The sequence below is a fragment of the Caretta caretta genome, chromosome 6 (genome assembly GCF_965140235.1).
Source record: "Caretta caretta isolate rCarCar2 chromosome 6, rCarCar1.hap1, whole genome shotgun sequence".
In the NCBI taxonomy this organism is placed as follows: Eukaryota; Metazoa; Chordata; order Testudines; family Cheloniidae; genus Caretta; species Caretta caretta.
This window is the reverse complement of record NC_134211.1, coordinates 58927589-58953058: the sequence shown is the minus strand read 5'-3', so window position 1 is coordinate 58953058 and position 25470 is coordinate 58927589. Positions and strand designations below refer to the sequence as shown.

General features: G+C 46.8%; 1 protein-coding gene across 1 annotated transcript in view; it reads right to left on the bottom strand.

Moving 5' to 3' along the window:
* CSTPP1 (centriolar satellite-associated tubulin polyglutamylase complex regulator 1) overlaps positions 1–25470 on the bottom strand; it is a 145180-nt gene that overhangs the window by 7754 nt on the left and 111956 nt on the right. The window contains exons 4-6 of the mRNA XM_048852117.2: positions 9942–10026; positions 3537–3622; positions 1681–1876 (exon numbers count right to left, since the gene is read on the bottom strand). Coding sequence (XP_048708074.1) covers positions 1681–1876; positions 3537–3622; positions 9942–10026 — 367 coding nt within the window. The remainder of the gene's footprint in view (positions 1–1680; positions 1877–3536; positions 3623–9941; positions 10027–25470) is intronic.

Sequence of the window (25470 nt, the reverse complement as noted above, 5' to 3'; positions counted from 1 at the left end):
GAGTACTTGTGGCACCTTAGAGACTAACCAATTTATTTGAGCATGAGCTTTCGTGAGCTACAGCGAAGTGAGCTGTAGCTCACGAAAGCTCATGCTCAAATAAATTGGTTAGTCTCTAAGGTGCCACAAGTACTCCTTTTCTTTTTGCGAATACAGACTAACACGGCTGTTACTCTGTCACCCGTTCTTGTCAACTGCTGGAAATGGCCCACCTTGATTATCACTACAAAAGGTGTTTCCCCCTGCCGCCCCCCCCCCCCCCCCCCGCGCTCCTGCTGGTAATAGCTCACCTTACCTGATCACTGTTGTTACAGTGTGAATGGTAACACCCATTGTTTCATGTTCTCTGTGTATATAAATCTCCCCACTGTATTTTCCACGGCATGCATCCGATGAAGTGAGCTGTAACTCACGAAAGCTTATGCTCAAATAAATTTGTTAGTCTCTAAGGTGCCACAAGTACTCCTTTTCTTTTTGCAGATACAGACTAACATGGCTGCTACTCTGAAACTTGTCATACTTCTAACAGGCATCTTTGTGAGCCATGGCCCCTCCCTGCAGTGCTAGTTTGCTGCTGGAGCACTATGCTTGAAAGCCTTTTGCTTCCCCACAAGCTGCCTGGTGTTATACTTAGGACCCTACCAAATTCACAGTCTATTTTGGTCAATTTCATGGTCATCGAATTTTTAAAATCGTAAATTTCATGATTTCAGCTATTTAAATCTGAAGTTTCATGATGTTGTAAGGGAGGTTGCGGTACTGCTACCCTTACTTCTGCACTGCTGCTGGTGGCGATGCTGCCTTCAGAGCTGGGCAACTGGAGAGTGGCGGCTGCTGGTCGGGAGTCCAGCTCTAAAGGCAGAGCCGCTGCCAGCAGCAGCGCAGAAGTAAGGATGGTATGGTATCGTATTGCTACCCTTACGTCTGCGCTGCTGCTGGCAGGACGCTACCTTCAGAGTTGGGCGCCTGGCTAACAGCTGCCGTTCTCTGACTGCTCAGCTCCAAAGACAGCACAGAAATAAGGGTGGCAATACTGCAATCCCCTTAAAATAACCTTGTGACCCCGCCTGCAACTTCCTTTTGCATCAGGACCTCCAATTTGAGAAATGCTGGTCTCCCCCATGAACTCTGTATAGTATAGGGTAAAAGCACACAAAAGACCAGATTTCATGGGGGGAGGCCAGATTTAGTGGCCCATGACGCATTTTTCATGGGCATGAATGTGGTAGGGCCCTAGTTATACTGTACACTGCATCTTAGTGACTAGCTACTGCACCTATACAAACCTCTACAAACTTCTCTGATGCTAAGAGACCTTTCCTACCACTCCCACCTCCAGGAAGCCAACAGTGTTTTGCTCATTCCCTATTGTGAACACACTTTGCCTACTGAGCCTTTTCCATAGCCGAGGAGGTCAGGGCAGAAGGACAATCTCCAAAGGAAAGCATAGTCCCAATGCGAACCATTTATCTCGATGATCAGCTAAACCCCCTCAATGCTTATGTCTGTGAAATAATTTCTCTTTGTTAGGCCTGTTACACAGAGTTCTCTCCCTTCACACCCATTCAAGGAGGCTTAGAGGGGTCCACAGCTGATGCAAAGCCCTGTAGTTCCTCAGAGCTCCACCCTTCCTAAAACAATCTTCCAGGTACTGGCTGTGAGTCTGCCCCCACTCCTTACCTGTATTTTGACCTATCACAGAGGGACTCTAGGCAGTGGTAGAACAGAGATGCCTCCACCCCATCAAGAGGGCTGCACTCACTTGGAGCCTGGCGTGAACGGTGCTGCCCAGAGGATGATGTTGGCACAATCACAGTGTTCGGATTCTTACCAGTCAACAGATCTTGATAAATGGCAGCAGCGCTCTCCAGGAACTCTGCAAAGCCAGAAGATGGCTTAGCACTCAGGGCTATAATAGGATTGACAATTAGAACATTCACCTGATCTACCAGGTTCTGGCCAGAGCTGGTACTAAACCGTCATCTGCAGCTGTATGTAAGACCGGTATGACCTCAACACATGTACAGCACTGAGGCATCCTGCCTCTTTACATCACATACCATACAGGCCCATGTGCTGCACAGAGGCATCTTCCATATAAACTGCTAGCTTGAAGAGCTGCAAGGGGAGGTACCCAAAGTTACTGCAGGTAGCCACTCACTCTAATGTAGTTCATCTAAGGGGGAAAGGAAGCTACATGTGGGTAAAAAAGTACGGTGTGGGGGCTAATGTCAATGCCACCCTGCCAGATTAGTTTCTAAACCACAAAAATCTCCCCTCCCCTTCCATTTCCATTGAATGAAACATCACCCAAGTTAGGAACTGAATGTTAGGAATTGCAGTAGGAGCCGAGGGAGCGGGTTAGCCAGGCTCCAGTCTGCATCCCAGGCTGCCTCAGCACGTCTCCAAAGTAAATACAACATGGGATCTAAAAGAAAGGCCAGGATGGGCCAGACCTAGAGCTGGCAGAAAGCACTTTCCTCAGGCTCCCAGTACTGCCCACTGTTTACTGCAAAAGTCTAATTTTAAACAAGTTTGTTTATGGATGTGGTCAACAGTTTACAAATCTAGATTCCACTTGGAGTGGTTTGCATGTGTGTGGGTTGGTGGGAGAGTGTGCAAGCATGTGTGTGCGCACGGGTGTGCATGTGCGAACAAAAATGGGGTGGTGTGTTTTGGGTGTGTGTATATGGGAGAGGAAATGTGTATGAAATGCATATGTGAATGAGACCATGTTGGGGGGGGGGCAGTGGGGTGACTTCTGAGGCTGTGTTGAGGTTCTGTAGCTCACTGTGGAAATATCTGCTGTATCAAGGAAAGTTTTTCCAACCACATGCCATTTCTCAGACTTTTCCCATCCCTGACTCAGGGCACTCCAAACCTATTTCAGTCCACCCCTCACAAAACTAGTACCCTGAGCTGCTTCACCTTTATGACATGGTCATGGATAAAGCTGGGCTCCACAGAGGGAATTCACAGCAGGACAGACCTCATCAGTTAGTTTGCAGAGAAGCAGTCTTGAGAAAGGCAGATATTTGTACTGTGGACAGGGGCTGAATCTAACTGCACAGCTTGGAATATAGGAATTGCCATACCGCATCAGACTAGCAGGCTATCTAGTTCAGTATCCTGTCTCCAGCAGGGGCCATTACCAGCTACTTCAGAAAAAGAAACCCTGCAGTAGATAGATATATGAAAATCTGCCCCCTAAGCCTGAATAGTTAGAGGTTGACATATGGCTCAAGGTTTGACAGTTTATATCCCTTATAAGGCTCTTTTAAATATAAATGTATTTACCATTATAACTCTCCATATTAATGTTTAATTTCCTTTTGAATCCTGCCAGGCTCCTGATTTCAGTGATATTCTGTGTCAAGTGAGTTCCCCGGGCTGCATGTGTATTTTGTGTGAAAAGTATTTCCTTTTATTAGACTTGAAAGAGTGCAAGAGACACTTGGGGGCTGAGAAGCTGCAACAGAAAGAGACAAGCTAGGGCAGATGGTGGAGGCACTAGCCTCCCAGGAGACTGGACTCACCTGAGTAGTAAAATTGTATCTGGAAGGCAAAGAGGAAATCAGAAAAAGACATCAAGCAGTCCATGGCGTCATCCATGAGCACAATCCTGGGAGCAAGAGGAGGAGAGAGAGAATTCAGCAAACATAAGGAGCCAACACTCTGCAACCAGCTCCTTTTCCTCACAGTAGGTCAGAAAGTTCAGACCTTGGAAGAAGGTGGTCACTCAAGGGGAGCTGTGAACCCCCAAACCCAGTGGAAAGAACCCCATCACGGGGACTTGGGAACTCCCAGATCTGTGTGCGTGACCCAGGGGTGTCAGATGAGGAAAGCTTAGTAACGCAGACTCAGGGGAAGGCCCCTGTCTATTACTGCTAGTAGCTCAGCCTCAATGATTGTGAACAGGGACTTTGTCTCACAAAGCAGAACAAATACCAAGCAGCAATTGATTCAAAGTGCATAACAGTATGATGAACATAGTGGAATGCACATTGGCAGCCACACAGGTTTATAAAAATTGCAGGCCTGGTTTTGATCTGAAACTAGTGTAAATCAGGAGTAACTGAACTAAGGAAAATGAAGTTACGCTGGTGTAAAATTGGTGTAAGTGAAAGGAGAATCAGGCCCTATATGTGTAAAGGAGTGCTCCAAATTAGGCCATTTTCCATTTCATGGTGAAGATGACAACGATGAATGACTCCCACTCCCAGGTCAAGCAAATCCCATTTCTATAAAAAGGGAAATAGCATGATGTGCACCTGGCACAAGGAGCCTCCTAACTGCACTGTGTCTGAAAACCTCCTACCCTCCCTCATGCAAGAGGTTGTTTCTCCCTGAATGTCGTCATGACAGGTCTCCTGGAGACTGACCACCTCTTTGGGCAGGGACAATGTCTTCTTTCTTTCTGCAAAGCACCAGGCACAGCTATGGAGCTATATACACCACATGTTGCACCGTACATCATAAATACAGATAATATCAACCAAGGCCATGGAGGCTGTAAGGATGGGGCTGAAATGGCAGCAAAGTCAACTCCTTTTAGGGATACCTCTGTTCTGGGGGAACCTCTGGATTCCAGAGCCATGCAAGAACAAAGGCCAGCAGGGGCTCAGAGGTGAAACCCCAGGAACAATACTCTGACCACTGCTGCTATGGGAGGAGACAGAGGCCAGACTCTCAAGGAGGAAGGTAGAGGCTGAGGTCTGACAAAGGGAGAGGCACCCAGCAAAGGAAGAGGAGGAAAACCTGAGCTCCGATACCCAGGTAGGCCTGGGAGCCCTCAGAGTGTGCTAAGGGGCTCGGGGGGTTATGCTCTACCTCATGGAAGAGGCTCTAGGAAGCTCTGTGGGAAGCTAAGTTAAAAGAGCTATTGGACCCATCTGTGTGAGAGGCTTCCCTCCCTGCCACTCGGACCTACTCAATTCACTGTGGCATAACAAGCACACAGAGCAGCATGAATTAATTACCTCAAAGAAGAAACACTGGGGCTAAGAGGGTCCCCAGGAGAAAAGTTACTGTTTAAAACAAAACCCTTTGAAGATGTCAAAGTGCTTCTGATTTATTTATTATGTCCCAGAACCCTCCTCCTGTCTAGAGCAGCAGCAGCTTCAGTTCTTAATTCTCACTAATAAGCATGTTCCCAAGATTGTCAGTGGCCACATCAAGGAGATGGCTTTGAAGCTGGCAGGCAGAGCATCTTCATCTCCCAGGCAATGCAGCTCAGCCACTGGCATGTCAAACCACTCTTCAAGCACTGGAAATGCTACAGGCCACATCACTTAGAAGTGGGATTCCCTCCCTTCACATCCTGATCTTCTCGCCAGATAACCTTAACACTCCGATCCCATCGCTTTTGCCAATACAATTCTCCTTCCTGCACACGGTGGGCAATGGTAGGAGTACGCTTCTCTTGTGAAATCTAAAGCTGCAGTGTCAGTGCCTGAGCCCGTGCAGCGGCAAGACTCTCTCCCCTACGTACAGAAGAGCAGCAGGGAGTTGGTACTAGTTTGGGTATTTGCTGAGATGTTTGTAGCTGTTCAATAAGGACACAAAGCCAGGATATAAAATTCTGCTGCCTGAATCTGAAGAGGGAAGTGTCTGAGTGGAAACAGGTGCACTCTGGTGCTGGGTTACTGACTCCAGTTGTCCATGGTGTCTGCACTCCAGAGAGATTGAGAAATGTGTAAATCCAACACAGTCACTTTACTGGCCTGCAGCTCTGCTATATCCCCAAACCACCAGCTGACTGCACAGCTGGGAAGGTAGGAAAGCACCATAAGCAACATGTCTGCGCATCTCTCCTAAAGTGCTTGGTTAGAGGAGAATCCCAGCCACAAAGGGTCTGCAACCCAGGCAGCATGCCAAGTCTGACAGTCTGAAAAAGGGACTCCCAGGAGCTCTGTTGGGGGTTATTTTGTGGGGGATTCTTCATTCTCTCTTTCCTGTTGTCTGAACTGGACTGTAAGCTCCTCAGGGCTTTTTACATGTGTGGGTGGTACTTTGCACACTTTATAGCACTCAGGTCCAGATCCTCAGATTTTAGGTTCCTAATTCCCATTGATTTCCATGGAAGTTAGGAGCCTAAATACCTTTGTGGATCTGAACCTCAGTGAATAATAATAACCACAATAATGAAGATCAAGGGAACAAACTCTTTGGAAAGGGATGAAGAAAAGTGCTTCCAACTGAGGGACCTTGTGATGGGTGTACTAGGCTGTCAAGGTTCAAGTGGGTTTGTTGGGACTTGTTACTCTGCCAATGAAGAAACTCTCTGACCTGCTGATTGTGGCTAGGATCTCAGAAGCTCAGTCCAGCCAGTGAGGCCCCGGGAAGGGTTCTAGCCCTGACTAGGGGGAAGGAGGATTCCTCTCAGTTTTGACTGTGCACTTATCTTTGCTGCTATAAAGACTAACAGACACAGTGGGTTGGTTCACATTTAGGCTCAAGCCTAACACCCTCCTTCCATCTACACAAAACTGTGTTAACTCAGGGCTTGGACCCAGCATTCCAGGACCCCCGGGGGGCAGAGAGTCCGAGCCTGAGTCAAGCTGGGATCCAGGGTTCAAGCCCTGTTGCTTTGCAGTGTAAACGTGTTTCCACTGGACTCGTTCCCTGGGAGTCCACCTAAAGTATATCACAATCAACTTTCTTTGTCCTCTGGACAGTCAAGTTTGGTGGACAGTCAAGTTTTCCCATACTGCACCACAAAAAAAAGGGCTAGAGCAGCCACATTTTGGAAGGGCTCTAAGAAGTCTAAGGTATGGGTGGTTGGGACTCAGGCCCGCATAATGCAGTGTAGATGCTGGAGCCCCAGGTTGGGACCCAGGGTTCAACAATTCCTAATCTGGGGTTCAAATGAATGTAGATCCTCAAGTCCTAAGTTAACAAACCCCAGGGTCTGCTAACTTGAGTTCTGATAACCCTGGGTTTAAATTGCAGGGTAGACAAACCAAGCTTCCCTAAGGCAGAGAGGGCTTGGGTCTCATGGGGTTAGGTTTGCTTTCTGCTGTTAAGACCTTAAAATAAATAGAGCATCCTTAAAATATAAAAAAACAAAATGGAGAAACTTTTTTTTTTTTTAAATTAAGCATAGGATCTGGTGTCTCTCTTTTGAGAAGGGAAGTGTGGGCTCAGATTCTGTCCCTGGCTCATGATCTCAAACAAGAAAATCCCTCTTCTTCACACCTTTCTCCAAGTCAAAGACTCTGCAAACTAGACAACTCCTCTGAAGACAAAACCCTTTAACTTGCCAGTGGCTAATGCCCTGCTGAGCGCCAGTGCATCCAAGGTATCTGATGAAGGTATATAGCCACTAGTCTGGTTCTTTTGCACTGCACCTTGAACAGAGGAACTGTGTTCCTTGTGCTTTGATGCCAATAAACTGTATTGTCGTTGCCTCTGTTCTTCTGCCCTGACCTCTTTCCCTTCCAATGTTTGTTATCAGTGCATAGCAACAGCTCCTGGAAGAGCAGAGCGTGCAGTGTCATGAGATCATCTCAGCCATGCAGCTATGAGGTTACCACAAGGATGTTCTCTGACTAACAGTGCCTATGATTTCACAGTCCCCAGCTTTAACAATGAATGCTGTTACTGCCACCACCACTGCTTTATTCACTCCTCTTCTCAAAGCAAAGCAATCACAGAGCTGTCGGAGTGTGCAGACTGAATGGGGGCAATCTCATAGGTCTGTCTGTGACACCCACACCCTGCATGGAATCAGTCAAATGGGATAGGAGAAATAACTCCCTGAAATTTGTATGCAGTGTAGTTGTAGAAGTGTCGGTCCCAAGATATTAGAGAGAAGATAGGTGAGGTAATATCTTTTATTAGACCAACTTCTGTTGGTGAGAGAAACAAGCTTATTTAGCTGTGACACTCTGAATTAGTTTCCCAGACCTGAAGAAGAGCCCCATGTAAGCTCAAAAGCTTGTCTCTCTCACCAGGAGAAGTTGGTCCAATAAAAGGTATTGTCTCACCCACCTTGTCCCACTGAAATTTATCTTTTTAAACCGTAGACGCTAAAGGGGAGAGTGGGTAGAGCGACATAACTAGAGGGGAATTCAGACAGAGACCAAAAAAAGGGATGCAGATGTGGAGGAAAGAGGAAGTTGGTTTTAGACTTAAAACAAGGTTTATTACCCTCACTTAACTAGATTAGCGTGTAACAACAAAATAATATTAATGTGAGTGTGTAGTTCTCTAGCCAGGCAGGAAGTGAGGTCGTCCCCACCTGAGCCTAGGTGCCTCAGACAGAGATCTCATTTCTCTTGCACACCTGTTCCCAAACCCCAGTCTGTCTGTCTCTAAGACATACATGCAACAGTGCAGTTGTGGGAAGCCTGCCCCTGAATGGGGCCTCTAGTTTACAACAGCCTTGCGGATTAAATTTCTTTTAGCAAACATCATAACATGTGTAGACACACTGAAATCTCACTTTTATGCCCTGTCCCAAATCCCTGCTCAGCTCAGCTGGAATCTGTGGAATACAGGCCCATGCACAGGGCAGTGCTTTTGCACCTCCATGAAAGGCAGCAGCAGCAATGTCCTTGCTCTATGGTTAGTGCTCCATCATGGTCTAATGCTGAAGGTCAGGGACTTACGTTCAGGGGAGCCAGAAAAACCAGGATTCCTCACCAATGAGCTAGAGGGAGCAGTGCTGCTCTACTTCTAGTTTTAACTGGACCTAACACAGCATTAACTGCACTTCAATTGCGACAGCAGCACCTGGGAGCCAGGGAGGCACTCAAAAGAGCCCAGCGGTGTGGAAATATTGGCAGATGGGAATACACATCTCTTGGTTGCTCGCTCTCACTCTCTCTCTCTTTTTTTTTATATATATATATTTTTCATGGGAATATGATGCTGGTAAAAGGCACTAGATGACTCGTAGAGATTGCACCCCTCTTCATCCACAGACCAGAAACAAAACAGGCAGCAGCCAATGTCCTGCCAGTGTGCCTATGCTCTGACCTGGAAGGGCTGGGAAGAGAGTTCAGTCTCCCTGACCTCTCTCTGTTACAACCAGCAAAGAGACCATTTATTCTTTGACCTTACTGTTGACATGTAGATATGCTCACTGGGATCTGGACTGACACGCCAACCCCATTTCACTTAGAAAGGCCATCTTTGCCATCAGATGGTTAATAAACCAACAAATTGGGCTGGATTGGAACCAGTGACTGAGAGGTGGAGGGCTCCATATCACGTTACCAATGTCCTGAGCAATCTCCCCTCTTTAAATCTTGTGTAGGATATGAAAATAAATTGTTTTAAAACAGATTGGCTAACTAACATGTTTCTAACTAACATGATTTTAAACACTATTGCAGAAAGGGTTTAGTATAATGTGTAGCTGGCTGTGATCAACCTTAGAAGGGATAGAAACACATTTTAAAAGATGTTAAATGCCATCTACAATAATGTTTAAAGTTGTGTTAGTTAAAATGTGTTAGCTACCACTGCTTTATACACAACTTGTTTTCTGAGTGTAGACAAAGCCAGAGACAGCAATGTTGATATATTAGCATCACGCTGGTATTTCATTCCCAGCATATTATAACAACAGACCACTTCTTATTTGCTAAGGAAAGCCTCCCTTCTCAATCGCAAATCTTGGTGCCTCTCTGCCCTAAAAGCATTTTGGCCTTATCTCTAAGGATAAGTCTACACTGTAGCTGAAGGTGTAATTTCCATCTTGGGCAGATGTACACGCGCTAGCTTAGATACAGCAAGTGTGCTAAAAATAGCAGTGTAGCTGTGGTGGCATGGGCTATCACGTATACTTCTGGTTGAGCTGGAAATTATACCTCCAGCTGCAGTGTAGACATACTCTAAATGTCCTTTCTCACATTTTAACCCTTTCAGCGCCAGGGACTAAAGCCATTGTAGGGCTGATCTACCTAACGAGAAAGAAATGGATGAAGACCCACCTTGCTGCCTTCTGAGTAAGTTCCACTGGGAAGTCAGGGCAGAGCAGCTGCAGCAGACAGTGATACTCCTTTGCTGTAAGCAAATCTGCAGCAGAAACAGACAGGAGAGCATCAGAATCTTTTCTGAGGTTGTTCCTTCCCCTCCCTCCCTGCCAGGCAATATGTCTGCTCTTATTCTCTTCAGGAATCAAGATTGGTAAGAGTAGCAGCCGTGTTAGTCTGTATCCGCAAAAAGAAAAGGAGTACTTCTGGCACCTTAGAGACTAACAAATTTATTTGAGCATAAGCTTTCGTGAGCTACAGCTCAATTCATCGGATGCATGACATGGTAAGATTGGTAAGGCTGGTATTAAGGGCAAAAGAACTGCCATTATTTTTGTAGAGATGCCTTTTAGATGGAGATTCCAGCAAAGCAGGCAGTCAGGAAGAGGCATGGCAAAAGGAGAGAGCTATGGAAGTGAATCCAGCAGACAGAACTGGTAATTCAGGGTGAAAAGGGGTAATAAAGCAGGGGAAGCTCAAGTGTCAATTCAAGTTCATTTAACTTGTGTATAACTAGCTGGAAAAGAGAACCATTTCAAAGCTGCTTAAATTTGCTGAAATTCACTGGCATGGCAACATTCACCACAACATGCCTGAAAACCATCCATAGAACGTCTGGCAGCAGTAGGGAGGGCTATGGAGTATAAACCCACAGACATTATTATTTTGGCATCCAATAATGCAGCTGGATAGCTTCTTTTGGAATAGCATGTACAAATCCGGTCACTGTATTATAGGACACACAGAGCAAAGATCCAAAATATACAAGAAGGGCAACCAAATGATTCATGTTTTAGGGAGCTGCTTTGAGACACACTGGTCAAAAATGGCCTTTGTGGTTCAGCAGAAGGAGATTGAGAGAGGTGAATCTCAAGGAGGTTTATAGGATCCCAAGGGAATGGAAAAACAGTGATGTCAAAAAGCTCTACATGATTGTATGTTCACAGTCCAAAAGGCTGTGGACTAAAGTTAAGGAGGGGACTAGCTGAACAACAGCAATTTTACAGTATTTCTACTTACAGAAGTATGCAAAGCATGGAAGAAAGAGCCAGTGGTAGAATTAGAGCCAAGCTAGCAGTCAGGAAGGGAATCCAAAGGGCAAAGGCATGAGCACTGTAGTACAGGGCTTGGGCTCTTTTACCACCGTTAGCTGTTAGCTCTCTGTAGCCCACAAAACGTTTGATCCAAATATTCAGCCGATGCATTTTCTAATAAATGGCCTCTCCCTTATCCCTTATGATGGCCCCAAGCTCCCTCATCAAAGGCTCCGGAAAGCCTGACAGCCTCACAAGAGCAAGAGAGACAAAGGAGAAATTCTACCGATTCATTGGACATCAAAGAGGAAGATGTGGTTTCACTGCAGGGCCTCAGGCAGCTAAATGGGTGTTTTCCTATATTCAAGAATAACTAAAGACACATTGCTGGGGGACTCTCAACAAAATCAGATTCCAACCTTTTCCCTTAGCTCCCCCTTACTGGGGATGGGGGTTTGTCCTAACAGATCTCCCATTTTTCTTCTCAATTTAAGAATCTCTTTCTTGCTGAGAAAGGCTGGCTGATGACCTGGGTCTTGGATATGTGGGTAAAGGCGCTCCAGGCTTTTCAGGAACGGCACCGTCATGGGATGGGTGAAGACTGACCTGCCTTGAAATGGAGGGTGGAACGCCGAAATGACCACAAGGTGCACCTTGACTGAAGACAGCAATAGGCCCTGGAGCTTAAGGTGCAGCAAATAGTCCAGGACTGTCTTGCAGCAGGGCCTCTTCCGCACAGATGTGAAGATCCGAGGCCCAACACATGAACCACTTCGACTTTGTCACATAGGTAGCTCTGGTGGAGCGTTTCCTGCTGCCCAGCAGGACCTGCTGGACATCAGCAGAAGACCGTCATTCATCCCCACTTAGCCACGCAGCAGCCAGGCTCTCAAGTGCAGCACCGCCAGGTTCGGGTGGAGGAGATTGCCATGGTTCTGGGAGAGCAGATCCAGCCGAAGAGGCAGCTGCAGGGGGGTGGCTGCTGACAGACTCAGCAGCGTACTGAAACAGTGTTCATGAGGCCATGCTGGGGCTACAAGGATGACAGTTGCTTTGTCTTGCTTCACCTTTAGCAGGACCTTGTAGATCAATGGCACCATTGGGAAGGTGTACATCTGCGCTCCCGACCATGGAATCAGGAAGGCATCCGACAGGGAGCCCTTGTCCCTGCCCTGCAGAGAGCAGAACCTATGGCACTCCTGTTCTGCCTGCACGCAAACAGGTCCACCTGGGGAGTCCCCCACCTGTGGAAGATTAGGCTGACCGTTTCCAGATGGAGTGACCATTTGTGGCGAGACGAAAAGGTCCTGCTGAGCAATCCACAAGGACGTTCTTGGTTCAGGGCAGGTGGGCAGCCACCAAACGGATGGCATGCCACACACAAAAGTCCCAGAGGCTGAGCTCTTCCTGACAAAGGGCTGAAGACCTGGTGCCGCCCTACCTGTTGATGTAATACATTGTGGCGGTATTGTCTGTCAGGACCTGCACCACCTTGCCTTTCAGGTGGAGCAAGAAAGCCTGGCAGGCCAGGCGAACTGCTTTGAGCTCCCTGACATTGATATGAAGGGCTAGGTCATGTTGTAGCCAGCGGCCCTGGGTGTTGAGCTCACCCAAGTGGGCTCCCCAGCCCTGATCTGATGCATCTGTTGTTTGTCTTTTTCGATAGCTGCAGAAATGACCAACGAGCCCGGGGGAGGGTGGATATAGAGATACTCAAACCCTTTGGCCGGGACATAGTATTTTTTCTCTGCCTTCTTGGAAGTGGGAGGGATGGACGAGGGGTTTTACCATAGAGCCTTTGGCAATCTTTAAGACCCCTTCATGGACTGGCAGAGCAGGCAGGGGTGGAAGCTGAAAGGACATTAAACAACAAGTCCGTCTGCTCGGCTATTTCCTTCACTTCCAAGCCCAGATTTTCTGTCACTCTTCTGAGCAGAGCCTGATTCTCCTTCAAGTCATCTGCTGGGCTAGGTCTTGAAGGACCTGCAACCGCCTCGTCCGGGGACAACGAGGATGACTGAGTTACCGGAGGGGGTTCCGGGCCTTTGTCCACCACTGGGGAGGGAGGTTTAGGGGTAAGAACTGCTTCCTCTGCCCCAGCCTCTGAGTGATCTGCACGCACCGAGCCCAGTGCCGTTGATGCCACCAGCACTGCCAGTGCTGCTGGTGCCTCCTGCTGTTGCTCTGAGGCAGCGGCCAATGATCGCTGGGAAGGGAGCATTCCCCATGAACCCCAATAAGGCCACTGGGTTAGCCACTGGGTTTGATGCCTCAGCTGCGCCATCGCAGTTGACATGGTGTCAGGCCCTAATCATGCCAGGGGACCTGGGCAAGGAGCTAAACCGTCCCTCCATGCTGGAGGAGTCCCCTTCCAGTGACCACAGAAGAGCCGTCGATGCCTGGGTGTGCCTGCTAATGGTTGCCGTTGGAGACCGGTGACTGGAGCAGGATGACTGGTGTCAGTACCGAGGCGAATGGTAGCAGCACCTGGGAGACCGGAGTCTGGATGGGGATCGTTCCCATGTGGCAGGCGATGGGGATCTTCGATAGGAAGCCAGCTGGTAATATGGAGACCGATGTCGATCGTTAGGTGAACCATGCCTGGGTGGCAGTAACTGAGATCGTGGTGCTGGTGACTGGGGGTGAGCTCCAGAGGATCTGGGCTGTAAATCCGGGGTTTTGGGTACCTGGGGTGGGGAGCGCTGTCTCATCTCAGAGGATCGTTGGCGATCCACTATTTCCCCAGGTGTCACGGCGGCTGGCTTGCCCTCTGGGGGAGCCTTTGCCACATACTGCTGCTCCTGCTGCGTCGACGGTGCCGGTGGAGGCCTCTGCTCTCTCTGCCCCGGGGAGGCCTGGGCAGGTGCCGGTGCTGGCAGGAGCTTGTGTCCCTTACCAATCCCTTGAGTCAGTGATGGACCATTCAAGGGGCTCAGAGCCCCAACAGGAGAGGCATGCACTCGTGGCTCCGGAGTGGCCAGGCGGCCCAAACTAGCTTGCTGACCCGAAGACCTAGAGCCTTTTTGCCTGGTGCCAAAGAGCTGTGCTTCCACGCCTTCTTCTTAGGCACCAGAGCTGTTGATTGGTGCCGGGCAGATTCTGGTGCCGGGGGTGTGCCACACACCAATGCCAAGGTGCTTGCTGATTCTTGGCAGGAGAGCTCAGATACCGGGTGAAGGGCCGACTCCATTAGAAGGGCTCGGAGTCGGCTATCCCGCTCCTTCTGAGTTCGTGGCCGAAAGTTTTTACAAATATGGCACTTGTCTCAAGTGCTTGGGAGAATCGCATGTCAAAGAGAACTGCGTTGGGAATTGCTAACAGGCATAGGCCTATTACAGTCTGTTCAGGGCTTGAACCCAGGGGACTGGGACATGCCCCGCCTGGGGCAAAGTCCTACTGGGGTCTCTAACTACTAACTACAACTATAAGTAACTATCAAGAACAATTAAAACTATGTACAAAGCCCTAAGGCTGAACGGCTCTTAATAAGGAGAGAAAATTGCTAACCATTTGCAAGGCAAGGGAGAGAGGTGCTCAGACTAACCACCACGGGTGGTAAGAAGGAACTGAGAGGGCATAGGCTGGCAGCGCCTGATATACCGCGGCATGAGCACGGCATTTCACTGCCAACCCTAGAGATACTGCTAAGGCAAAAGTCTCCGATGACCGCGCATGTGGGCGCATGCACACCTAGAATGGAATGACCGCGCATGTGGGCGCATGCACACCTAGAATGGAATTGACATGAGCAAACACGGGAAGAAGATCTAGTTCATTCTCCTTCCTCAGTGACCAAGCCAGGAATGGTTTCTAGAGACTATTCTTCTGGGCTTGGTCCAGTCTAGTTTTAAATGACTCTAGCAAAGGAGTTCCCACCACATCTCTGGAAAGACCATTTCACAATCTAAACAGATTGCACTATCTGGAAGCTTTACCTAATATTCAACCTGAATTTCTTTTGCTTAGTTTCAAATTCCTCTCATTTACACCGTCTTATACCACTCTACATATTTTCTTTTGCCCTCTGGTGTTCCTCCCTTTCACATATTATTATAACTCCATCCTCTATCTATACACAACTTAGGTTAGCCAAGCTATTAGCTCTTTTAAGCTCTCGTCCTAAATCTCTCTTTCTGGCCCCCCAATCATTTCTGTTGCCTTTTTCTGAATTCTGTTCAGTTTTTGGTACTCAGGTGCCAGAAGAGGAACACAGTATTTAAGATCTGTTCACAGCAGACATGAACATAGACATAGAGAGGATCGCCTGCCAACCTTGGATAGGATACTTATCCCCAGGCAGGCCAAAAATCTCCACTGGGGTATCAGAGCAAAGTATCCCCATTCTGTAAGTTCTATATTTTTTTACCAATTTTTTCTCAACAGTTCAAGGAATGATGGCAGCAGCAGGTTTCCTGCACAGCAGAGGAAGCTGAAATTGTCTACAGCATCAATGATCCCCAGCTGAGGCGGCCTGAGACACTGACTGAGCACTACTTACGCCTCAAGTGAACCCTTTAACTTGCAGGAGTGAATCTTCTACTGATTTTTAATAAACTCATAATTTCTGCCCCTTTTTCTCCCTAAAGCCTGATGCTGAGTGACAGCAGTTTCATCATTTCTGCATCAGGAAACCATCAAGAACAAAGCATAGCAATTGTGAATCTTTGCTCAGAAGAACTCTGGGAACATGCTGGCAAAGAAACTGAACTAGAAGAGATCAGGGCCATTCTTAGAGACACCTGTTCCCAATGCGAAGAAATTATATTGTTTCAGTCTAGGAGCAAGTGGTTCATCTAGGTCAGGGCTGCATGCAATGAAGAGTGCAGAGAAGCTCAGGTGCCTGAGAAGCCAAAAGACTGAATTCCCTCTGTTGCGAGGCGAGGGAGCACTGCAAACCCAGTGATCAAAATGGGGACCAGTCTGAGCAGCCCCTTTTGGAATGCAATGACGCTCAGCACTGGTACATCTCAGGGGACTGACTAATATAGCATATCCGTTTCACTGACTTAGATGGATATCCACTACACAGGAAAGGAATCACCACAAGCCTTAAGAGGTGTCTCCAGTTTGCTGTGATGACTGTTTTCCTAGTCACTGTAATGGGGCCACTGAGTACCATGCAGAAAAATGACACTAGCCCATGCACCCATCCTGTCTGCCAAGAGCCATTCAGAATAAACAAGGGCAGTTTTGGTCCATGACCACATTGCTCCTTCCTGTCTCCAGGGCACAAAGGCTCAAATCCAGGCCACAGCTGAGTAAATAGTCTTCATTGCTGTGCTATGAGGAAAGAGAAAGAAGATGGAAGGAAGGTACCAGTCAGAATGAATAAAAACTGGAATCCCCAAGGGCCACTTTTGGTTGGTACCACAAATTACTGTATCTAAAATTCCAGTAACAAACAAACTACATCATGGTCTTCAGTCCTGACCCCATAAACCAGGGGAGTCAGACATATGCAGTCTACCATATCCCCAAAACTGATATGGCCTCTGAAATCCCAGATACCCAGGGAGAGAACAAGAGATACTGAACTTTGTGTACTATCCATATTTAGTTACAATGGAACACAATAACATTCCAGGGCTGCAGAACCAGGGGGAGCAAAGGGGCGGGCCAGTGATCCCACAATGGAAATATTGTGGGGCTCTGGCCCCGTGTAAACCTGCGCATACCCAAGGCGGTGGGGGAGGAGATGAAAGCATGGATTGAGAAGCACTGCATGCTGGGAGAGTTTCTTCAGGCCAACTTTCTGTAGGAAATCAGCGTTGTTAACCCCAGACACTCAAAAGTCCATGTATCAAGCTCCAAAAAATCATGAGATTGGCTTAAAGATAATGAGATATTAAAATAATAATTTAGGGTTTTTTCTTTGCCTTCTGAACCTTTAGGGTGCACTTAAGTCATGTTTTCAGCTTTATTCACAACCATGAATGCTAGAAACTTTGCTTTTTAAATGAAAGTTGAGATATTCTTGTAATCAGCTGCCTCCAGAACCTAGGGCTTCAAGAAAAGCATCAATATAATGATGCATTAATGAGAGATGGTAACACTGGCAACTCCACATGACACATTTGGCCTGTGGGCTACTCTCTGGACACATCTGGTTCATAGGAAGGCTGTAGCATGGCCTCCCCAGCCCTCTGTAACTTTACAAATAAACAACAATATGAAAACCAAAAATTCTATGAGATTCCATGCCTTAAACTTAAAAAGCAAAACATATTTGTGTTTTTTAAAAAAAGCTTTAATTTGAAAAAAGGTTAATATTAATTCCCACCCCCCAGCGCTTTATTATTTATAAAGCTTTGTGTTGAAACGTTTTATGAGCTATTAGATGACAGAACTGTTTCTGTTAGATGTGGGTTTTTTTCAAATAAGAGTTCTGAAGAAAATAAAATCATACAAGTGTTCCTTTCTGGACTAATCTGCTTTTTCCACTGACAAGAACAGTTATAAAATAAATAGAAACCAGGGCCAGAATGTGCATTTGTCTTATTTTAAAAATTGATCTTCCTCCTTTTCCAAACAAACAAAAACAGTGACAGCAGCTCACACAGTTATTCCCACCATTGAGACTGAAACTAAAAAATGAAGAATAAACATCCACAGTTCTGCCTGAAAGTGTGGATGTGTGTGTGTGTGTCAGCGTATATAAACACATGGGTCCACTCTGAACTTGATGCTCACGCATAACTCCCACAGTGACTGGAAAGTAGACCTAAGAATCTAGAGAAATGAGAAGGAAAATTGAAAAAGGGGGAGTCAAAGAGATCCCCAACTCTGGCTACATTGAGTTATGGTTGATGGAAAAACATTAGCAGTCCAACACTCTTCTGCAGTATTTCCAGAGCTGAGAAAGGAGTCTCTGCGCAGAACTTCGTGATGTCATGCAAGCAGCCCTGCTGCAAGCCACAGAACAAAACAATTCCAAGTTGCTGCTGGCAGTCGCGCAGCAGCTGAACACGGTGGAGCACTGTTTTTGGTCCCAGGAAACAAGCACTGACTAGTGGGATCGCACCACTATGCAGCTGTGGGATGACAAGCACTAGCTGCAGAATTTTCGAATGCAGAAGGTCACTTTCCAGAAACTTTATGCAGAGCTTTCTCCGGCCCTGAAGCACAGCAATATTAAAAAGAGACCTACTCTGACAGTGGAGAAGTGAGTGGCAATTGCTCTGTGGAAGCTTGCAATGCCAGACTGCTACTGGTCAGTGAGGAATCAATTTGGAGTTGGTAAATCCACTGTGGGAGCTGTTGTGATCCAAGTGTTGAGGGCCATTAATTGACTTCTGCTAAGAAGGGCACTGACTCTGGGCAATGTGCAGGATATAGTGGATGATTTTGCCACAATGGGTTCCCTATCTGTGGAGGGGAGGGGAGGAAATAGATGGCATGTATATCTCTATCTTGGCACCAGACCACCTACCCAAAGACTACATAAACCATCAGGGATAATTTTCAATGGTATTGTAACTGGTGGATCACAGGGAGTGTTTCACCAACATCAACGTGGGATGGTCAGGAAAGATGCATGATGTGCATGCACGTCTGTAGGAACACAGGTCTGTTCAGAGAACTGCAAGCAGGGACTTTCTTTCCAGATCGCAAAATAACCATTGAAGATGTTGAAATGCCAATAGTGACCCTGGGAGACCCAGCCTACCCCTTGCTCCCATGGCTCATGAAGCTGTACACTGGCCACCCAACAGCAGTAAGGAGTGGTTCAACAATAGGCTGAGCAAGTGCAAAATGGTGGTGGAGTGTGCCTTTGGACATTTAAAGGGTCACTGGAACAGTTTGCTTACTAGGTTAGACCTCAGTGAAAGCAATATCCCCATTGTTATCGCTGGATACTGTGTGTCCCATAATATCTGTAAGGCAAAGGGAGACAAGTTTCCGCGGGGGTGGGGCATGGAGACGGATAGGTTGTCAGCTAATTCTGAGCAGCCAGATACCAGGGCAATAAGAAGAGCCCAGCAAGGAACTCTGCGTCTCTGGGAGGCTTTGAAAACCCATTTCAGTAATGAGCATCAGCAATGTGTGCTGGTTATCTGCATTGTGCCTTTCTATACCATCCTCTCGGTTGCATTAATTTCCCTGAATAACCGCCCCCCCCAAAGTCCTCATGATTGGATTAAATTCTCGAAACATTGACTTTTATTGAACAAACATAAAGAAACTGAAAGAACAGGAAAATAATTTAACCTTGTGCAAACAGTGTGATAAAATTGGGAGGGGGGAAACCAAGTCAGCTTGTCTGTGAAAGCACAGAAGTCTTACCCATCAAAGGTTTCCAAATGGCCACCTTTTGTTCTCAGTACCCACTCCCGGTGTTGAGTGGAAGGGATACTGAACTCCGCCACCGCAACACCTGCCTCCTGGAACATTTGAGGGGAGGGAGATTGGGAATAGGGCGATGTTTGCAGGCAATCCTGCAGGGACTGCAGAGGGAATCTAGTCTCAAGCTGCTTTTCTTGCAGCTCAACCAGATGCCTCAACATGTCTGACTGGTCCTTCATAATCTGCAGCATCTCATCCTGCGTGGCATGCTCATGCTCCTGGGATGCTCTCCTGCTCTCCATGTCCATGTCCACTTTTTCAGACAATGAAATCCTCCAGGGTCTTTGCTCCATGTCAGCTGTACCAGAGGTGTTCATTATCTCGCTGAACATGTCGTATCACATTCTTTTTTTCCACCTTCTAATCTGCGAAAGCCTCTCTGCCACTGTGGAGGATGTGCTGAAGGCCAAGCTCTCCACTGTAAGGCATGCAAAGCACGAGGCAACCATTGTCAGTGAATACCCTGGTTGCTATTTAAAAAACACTCCCCTTATTTCACTCAAGTGCAAGACAGAACATATTCAGAATCCCTAGCTATTCAACAAAACAGTTTGCTGTTCCAGCCATGGTGAGTATGATCCAGTGGCATGGGCGACGGGCCTTGTGCTGCAACTTGTGGGAAACTCATGTCGGGCGCACATATGGGCAGGAAGACAATTCCCCCTCCCCTTGGCAACATGGATGTTGCTTTGAGACCAGGGAGCAGCGTTAAGTCTCCCAAATTAGCTCTGGGGGGAAGGGGAGATGGTATGAGGCCACAAAATAACACAAGACGCCCCCCCTTGATGCTGCTGATAATAGTTGCCCTGAATCTGAGGTCAACGCCAATCCTTGCCAACCAAACCACAGGCATGTTAGGGACAGCGTGGTTGAGGGACCTGGAAGTCACCATGTATGGTGGATCACATGCTCTATTGTTTGCAGTATGAGCACTTGTAATGAAAACTTCCACTGTCTCCCTAGGTGATCCTATGTGATATCAGTCTCCTGAGGGTAACAGAGGTGGCAAGGGAGCAGATGCTGCAAGTGTCTGGGTACAGACCGGGTCCTTATGTGTACCGCAATGAGGCCAGCAGAGTTAATACTGGAGTGGCATGGGAAAGTGTCCTATTGTGGTGGAATAAATAAGAGAGCCCTCCCCAGACACCTTCTGCAAGAATTGCAGAGTATCTCCATGAAAGTTTCCTAGAGATCGCCATGGAGAATTCCCGGGCCATCCCTGTGCACATAAACAGTCTTTACCATGGGACACCCTCTGTGTAGCTGGAACTGCCATTAGGAAGCAGATACCCCCTGCACCTCACTTTTCCTTCAAATTAAACATCAAATATAAGAGCACGTAACCCCTACAGTTTGATCGGAATTGCATACTCACCAGAGGTGCCTTCCCAGGCATCACACTCGGCCACCATGCTGTCCTGCAACCGGCTCGGCTCCAGGATTAAAAATAGTTCCTGGCTCTCAGGGAGAATGAATCCACTGCTCACTTGTCTCCCACTCTCCTCCGCCTCCTCTTTCTCATCCAGAATGTCCTCCTCATTGTTGCTTGAGGTGGCCCAGGACTCAAACTCCTGGGAGGTATCCACGCTGCATTTGGGGGTAATGGTGGGGTAGCCACCGAGAAATGCATACAGCTCATTGTAGAAGCAAAATGTCTGTGGTGCAGAACCAGAACAACTGTTCGCCTCCCTTGTCTTCTGTTATGCCTACCGAAGTTCTTTGATTTTCACGCAGCACTACTGCATATACCTGCTGTAGCCCTTCTCCCCCATGCACCGTGCAATCTTTTAATCGATGTCTACGTTTCTTTGGCTGGATCAGAGCTATGCCTGCACAGACTCTTCTCCACACAGACCAATAAGTTCCACCACCCGCTGTGTACTCCAGGCTGGACCACCTTTGGGGCACTGAGTTGCCATGATCAGCTGGGATGGCGAGCTCTCCATGCTGATCAAACCGGAAATGGCAATCCAAAAGTTCCCAGGGCTTTAACAGGGGAGAGGCTGTTTCCTGTGTACTTGGCTGCTGTGCAGCAGAGTTGAAAACCATCTCCAGAGTGGTCACAGCAGAGAATTGTGAGACTCCTCCTGGAGGCTAATTCAGTAGATTTACACAACGCTGCATTTACACTGCCTCTCTATCAACCAATCAACACTGAATTAAGTGCTATGCCTTTTGTGGAGGTGGAGTAATTAAGTCGACATTACAGGCGAGTTAGGTTGGCAGAAGGGATCTGGTAGTGTAGACGCATACATTATTAGGTTGACGTAAGGCATCTTTCATTGACCTAAGTTTGTAGTATAGACCAGGCCTGAGAAGTAGTTCAAAGATCTCCATAGTAACAAGCGGGCTGGGTGCAAGAGCCTAACAGTCATTATGAGCACCTGTGTGATACAACGCCTGAAAACTTAACCCACTAGTCTGGGATATTGCCTTTGACCTAGAGAGCAAACACGCACTTCAAGGGTCTTTAAAGGGCACATTAGACAGAACAACATCTTCCTTTCTAACATGAAGGATGAGTGTGAGTTAAAGTTCACAAAAGCCAGGAAACTGCAAGTTAAAGGTAGAGCCTTCGCATCATCCTGGCTCACCCTGTTGTGTCTAGGTGTTGCATCACAATCTGCAGCACAAATAATATAAGACTGCTGCCTGAGAGTACTAGTCACGGACACGGTGCAGTTTTCTGGCTTTGCTAGGATTTTGCATCAGAACTTTAATGTTATTTGTTTACAGTTTTCTGGGGTTTGTTTAATCCTTGTTTCAGAATAATTGCCAGGAATACGCCAATAATAATAGACGCCTGTTTATTCTTAGGTAAACATCAGTTCAAGCCAGGATATGAATGTGAAGGCAGCTCTTTGAAGGCAGCTCCTACACACAGGGTGCTCTTCATCTTTCTCCCATATGCTGAGCTTGCTGGAAATGACCCCTCAAGTTAAATGAACATTTTCCACCAATGGATAAGCAACACATCCAAACTATCCAAGTATCCTAATTTTCCAGTGACGTGGTTTTGCCAGTCCAACAGTCAGAAGATCTGGAGTGAAGTATGTCATCTACACTGAAAATTGCATGATAGGATCCAATATTTTAAACACATTTCATCTGTCAGAGTCTCATTCAGTCACCTCCATACCTTCTTCTATGTACCTATCGATGGTATGACCTCTCTGGGCTCATCTGCAAGGCCCCTATGCTATCCATATTTAAGTTCCTCTTAATTATTCACTTCTGCTGTTCTGCATATAGTGATTCAAGTTAACTTGTATCTAAATTGCTTATTGTTATTCCTCTTCCCCTGACCTCTGTCTGCTTGTTTGTCTTAAGCCTGTGAGCACCTCAGAGAAAGGAACATCCTCCTTAAGTGCTTATTAGAATGTGCCTAACACACAGTGGACATTATCACTAATAAAATAAAAAATAATAATTACTATTTTATCATTTCTGAAAAATCACAGACTACCGAAATATAATCTTAGTCTACTTCATGCACAGATTCATAGAGTTAAGGCTAGAAGGGGCCATTAGATTATCCAGTTTGATCTCTAGTATATCACAGGCCATTAAATTTCACCCATTTAGCCCATATTGTGGCAGATATCTTGTGTTTGACTAAAGTATAATGTGAGTTTAGCTACAGCATGTCTTCCAGAATGCATCCAATCTTGAATAGAAGACATCAAGAGCTGGAGAATCCACCACTTCCCCCGGTAGTTTGTTCCAATGGCTAATCACCTTCACTGTTAAAAATTTGTGCCTAATTTCTCATTTGAATTTCTCTGGCTTCCAGCCATTTGTTCTTGTTCTGTCTTTCTCCACTAGACTAAAGAGCTCATTATTACTGAATATTTTCTCCCATGAAGGTATTTATACCCTGTAATGAGGTCACCTCTTAATCTTCTTTTTGATAAACTAAAGAGATTAAGCTCTTTAAGCCTGTCACTGTAAGGCATCTTTTCCAGCCAACAAATTATTTTTGTGGCTCTTTTCTGCACCTTCTGCAACTTTTCAACATCCTTTTTAAAATGTGGGCACCAGAACTGTACACAGTATTCCAGTTACAGTCTCATCAGTGCTGTATACAGAGGTAAAATCACTCCCTACTTCTTCTGCAAATATGGTGTTGACTAGAAGCGTATTCTTTTAATTCACCATAAAATTGGAGTATTGGCCAAACATCTTTAATTAGAATTATTTACTCAGATCTTGCAGATTGCTTTGAAAATCTCAACCTAAAGTGTTCAATGACTAACAGCTGGTCTCTACCCTGCCTTTTCCAGGAATTGACAACAAAAAGGCTGTGGCAGACCAACTCCAACAGCATCCAATATCCTCAAACTCCTTTGATCCCACCCACACCTGTTTTAGACCTGAGTATGGCATGTAAACAGAATTAAGTGCAGTGATTCACCTTCAGTGTGGTTCCACACATTTCTCTCAGCCCTGGTCTCCACTAGGAGTTGAGGTCGAATTTAGCAGCATTAAATCGATTTAACCCTGCACCCGTCCACATGATGAAGCCCTTTTTTTCTACTTAAAGGGCTCTTAAAATCTATTTCCTTACTCCACCCCCAACAAGGGGATTAGCGCTGAAATCGGCCTTGCTGGGTCGAATTTGGGGTACTGTGGACGCAATTAGACGGTATTGGCCTCCAGGAGCTATCCCACAGTGCTCCATTGTGACCGCTCTGGACAGGACTCTCAACTCAGATGCATTGGCCAGGTAGACAGGAAAAGGCCCGCAAACTTTTGAATTTCAATTTCCTGTTTGGCCAGCATGGCAAGCTGCAGGTGAGTGCAGAGCTCATCAGCAGAGGTGACCATGATGGAGTCCCAGAATCGCAAAAGAGCTCCAGCATGGACCAAACGAGAGGTATGGGATCTGATCGCTGTATGGGGAGAGGAATCCGTGCTATCAGAACTCTGTTCCAGTTTTCGAAATGCCAAAACATTTGTCAAAATCTCCCAGGGCATGAAGGACAGAGGCCATAACAGGGACCCGAAGCAGTACAGAGTGAAACTTAAGGAACTGAGGCAAGCCTACCAGAAAACCAAAGAGGCGAACGGCCGCTCCTGGTCCGAGCCCCAAACATGCCACTTCTATGATGAGCTGCATGCCATTTTAGGGGGTTCAGCCACCACTACCCCAGCCATGTTGTTTGACTCCTTCAATGGAGATGGAGGCAACATGGAAGCAGGTTTTGGGGACGAGGAAGATGATGATGATGAGGTTGTAGATAGCTCACAGCAAGCAAGCGGAGAAACCATTTTTCCCAACAGCCAGGAACTGTTTCTCACCCTGGACCTGGAGCCAGTACCCCCCGAATCCACCCAAGGCTGCCTCCCGGACCCACCAGGCGGAGAAGGGACCTCTGGTGAGTATACCTTTTAAAATACTATACATGGTTTAAAAGCAAGCATGTTTTATGATTAATTTGCCCTGGCATTCGTGGCTCTCCTGGATATACTCCCAAAGCCTTTGCAAAAGGTTTCTGGGGAGGGCACCCTTATTCCATCCGCCATGGTAGGACACTTTACCACTCCAGGCCAGTAGCACGTACTCAGGAATCATTATAGAACAAAGCATTGCAGTGTATGTTTGCTGGCGTTCAAACAAGATCCGTTCTTTATCTCTCTGTGTTTTCCTCAGGAGAGTAATATCATTCATGGTCACCTGGTTGAAATAGGGTGCTTTTCTTAAGGAAACATTCAGAGGTGCCCGTTCCTGCTGGGCTGTTTGCCTGTGGCTGAACAGAAATGTTCCCCGCTGTTAGCCACGGGGAGGGGGAAGGAAGGAGGGGCTAGCCACGCGCTGGGGGGAGGCAAAATGCGACCTTGTAAAGAAAGCACATGTGCTATGTATGTAATGTAAACAGCAAGGTTTACCGTGAAAGAGTGTACCCATTGTACTATTAAATGTGTCTTTTTAAATACCACTGTCCCTTTATTTCTCTCCACCAGCTGCATGTGTTTCAAGGATCACAGGATCTTCTCCTTCCCAGAGGCTAGCGAAGATTAGAAGGCGAAAAAAATGCACTTGTGATTAAATGTTCTCTGAGCTCATGCTGTCCTCCCACACTGACAGAGCACAGATGAATGCATGGAGG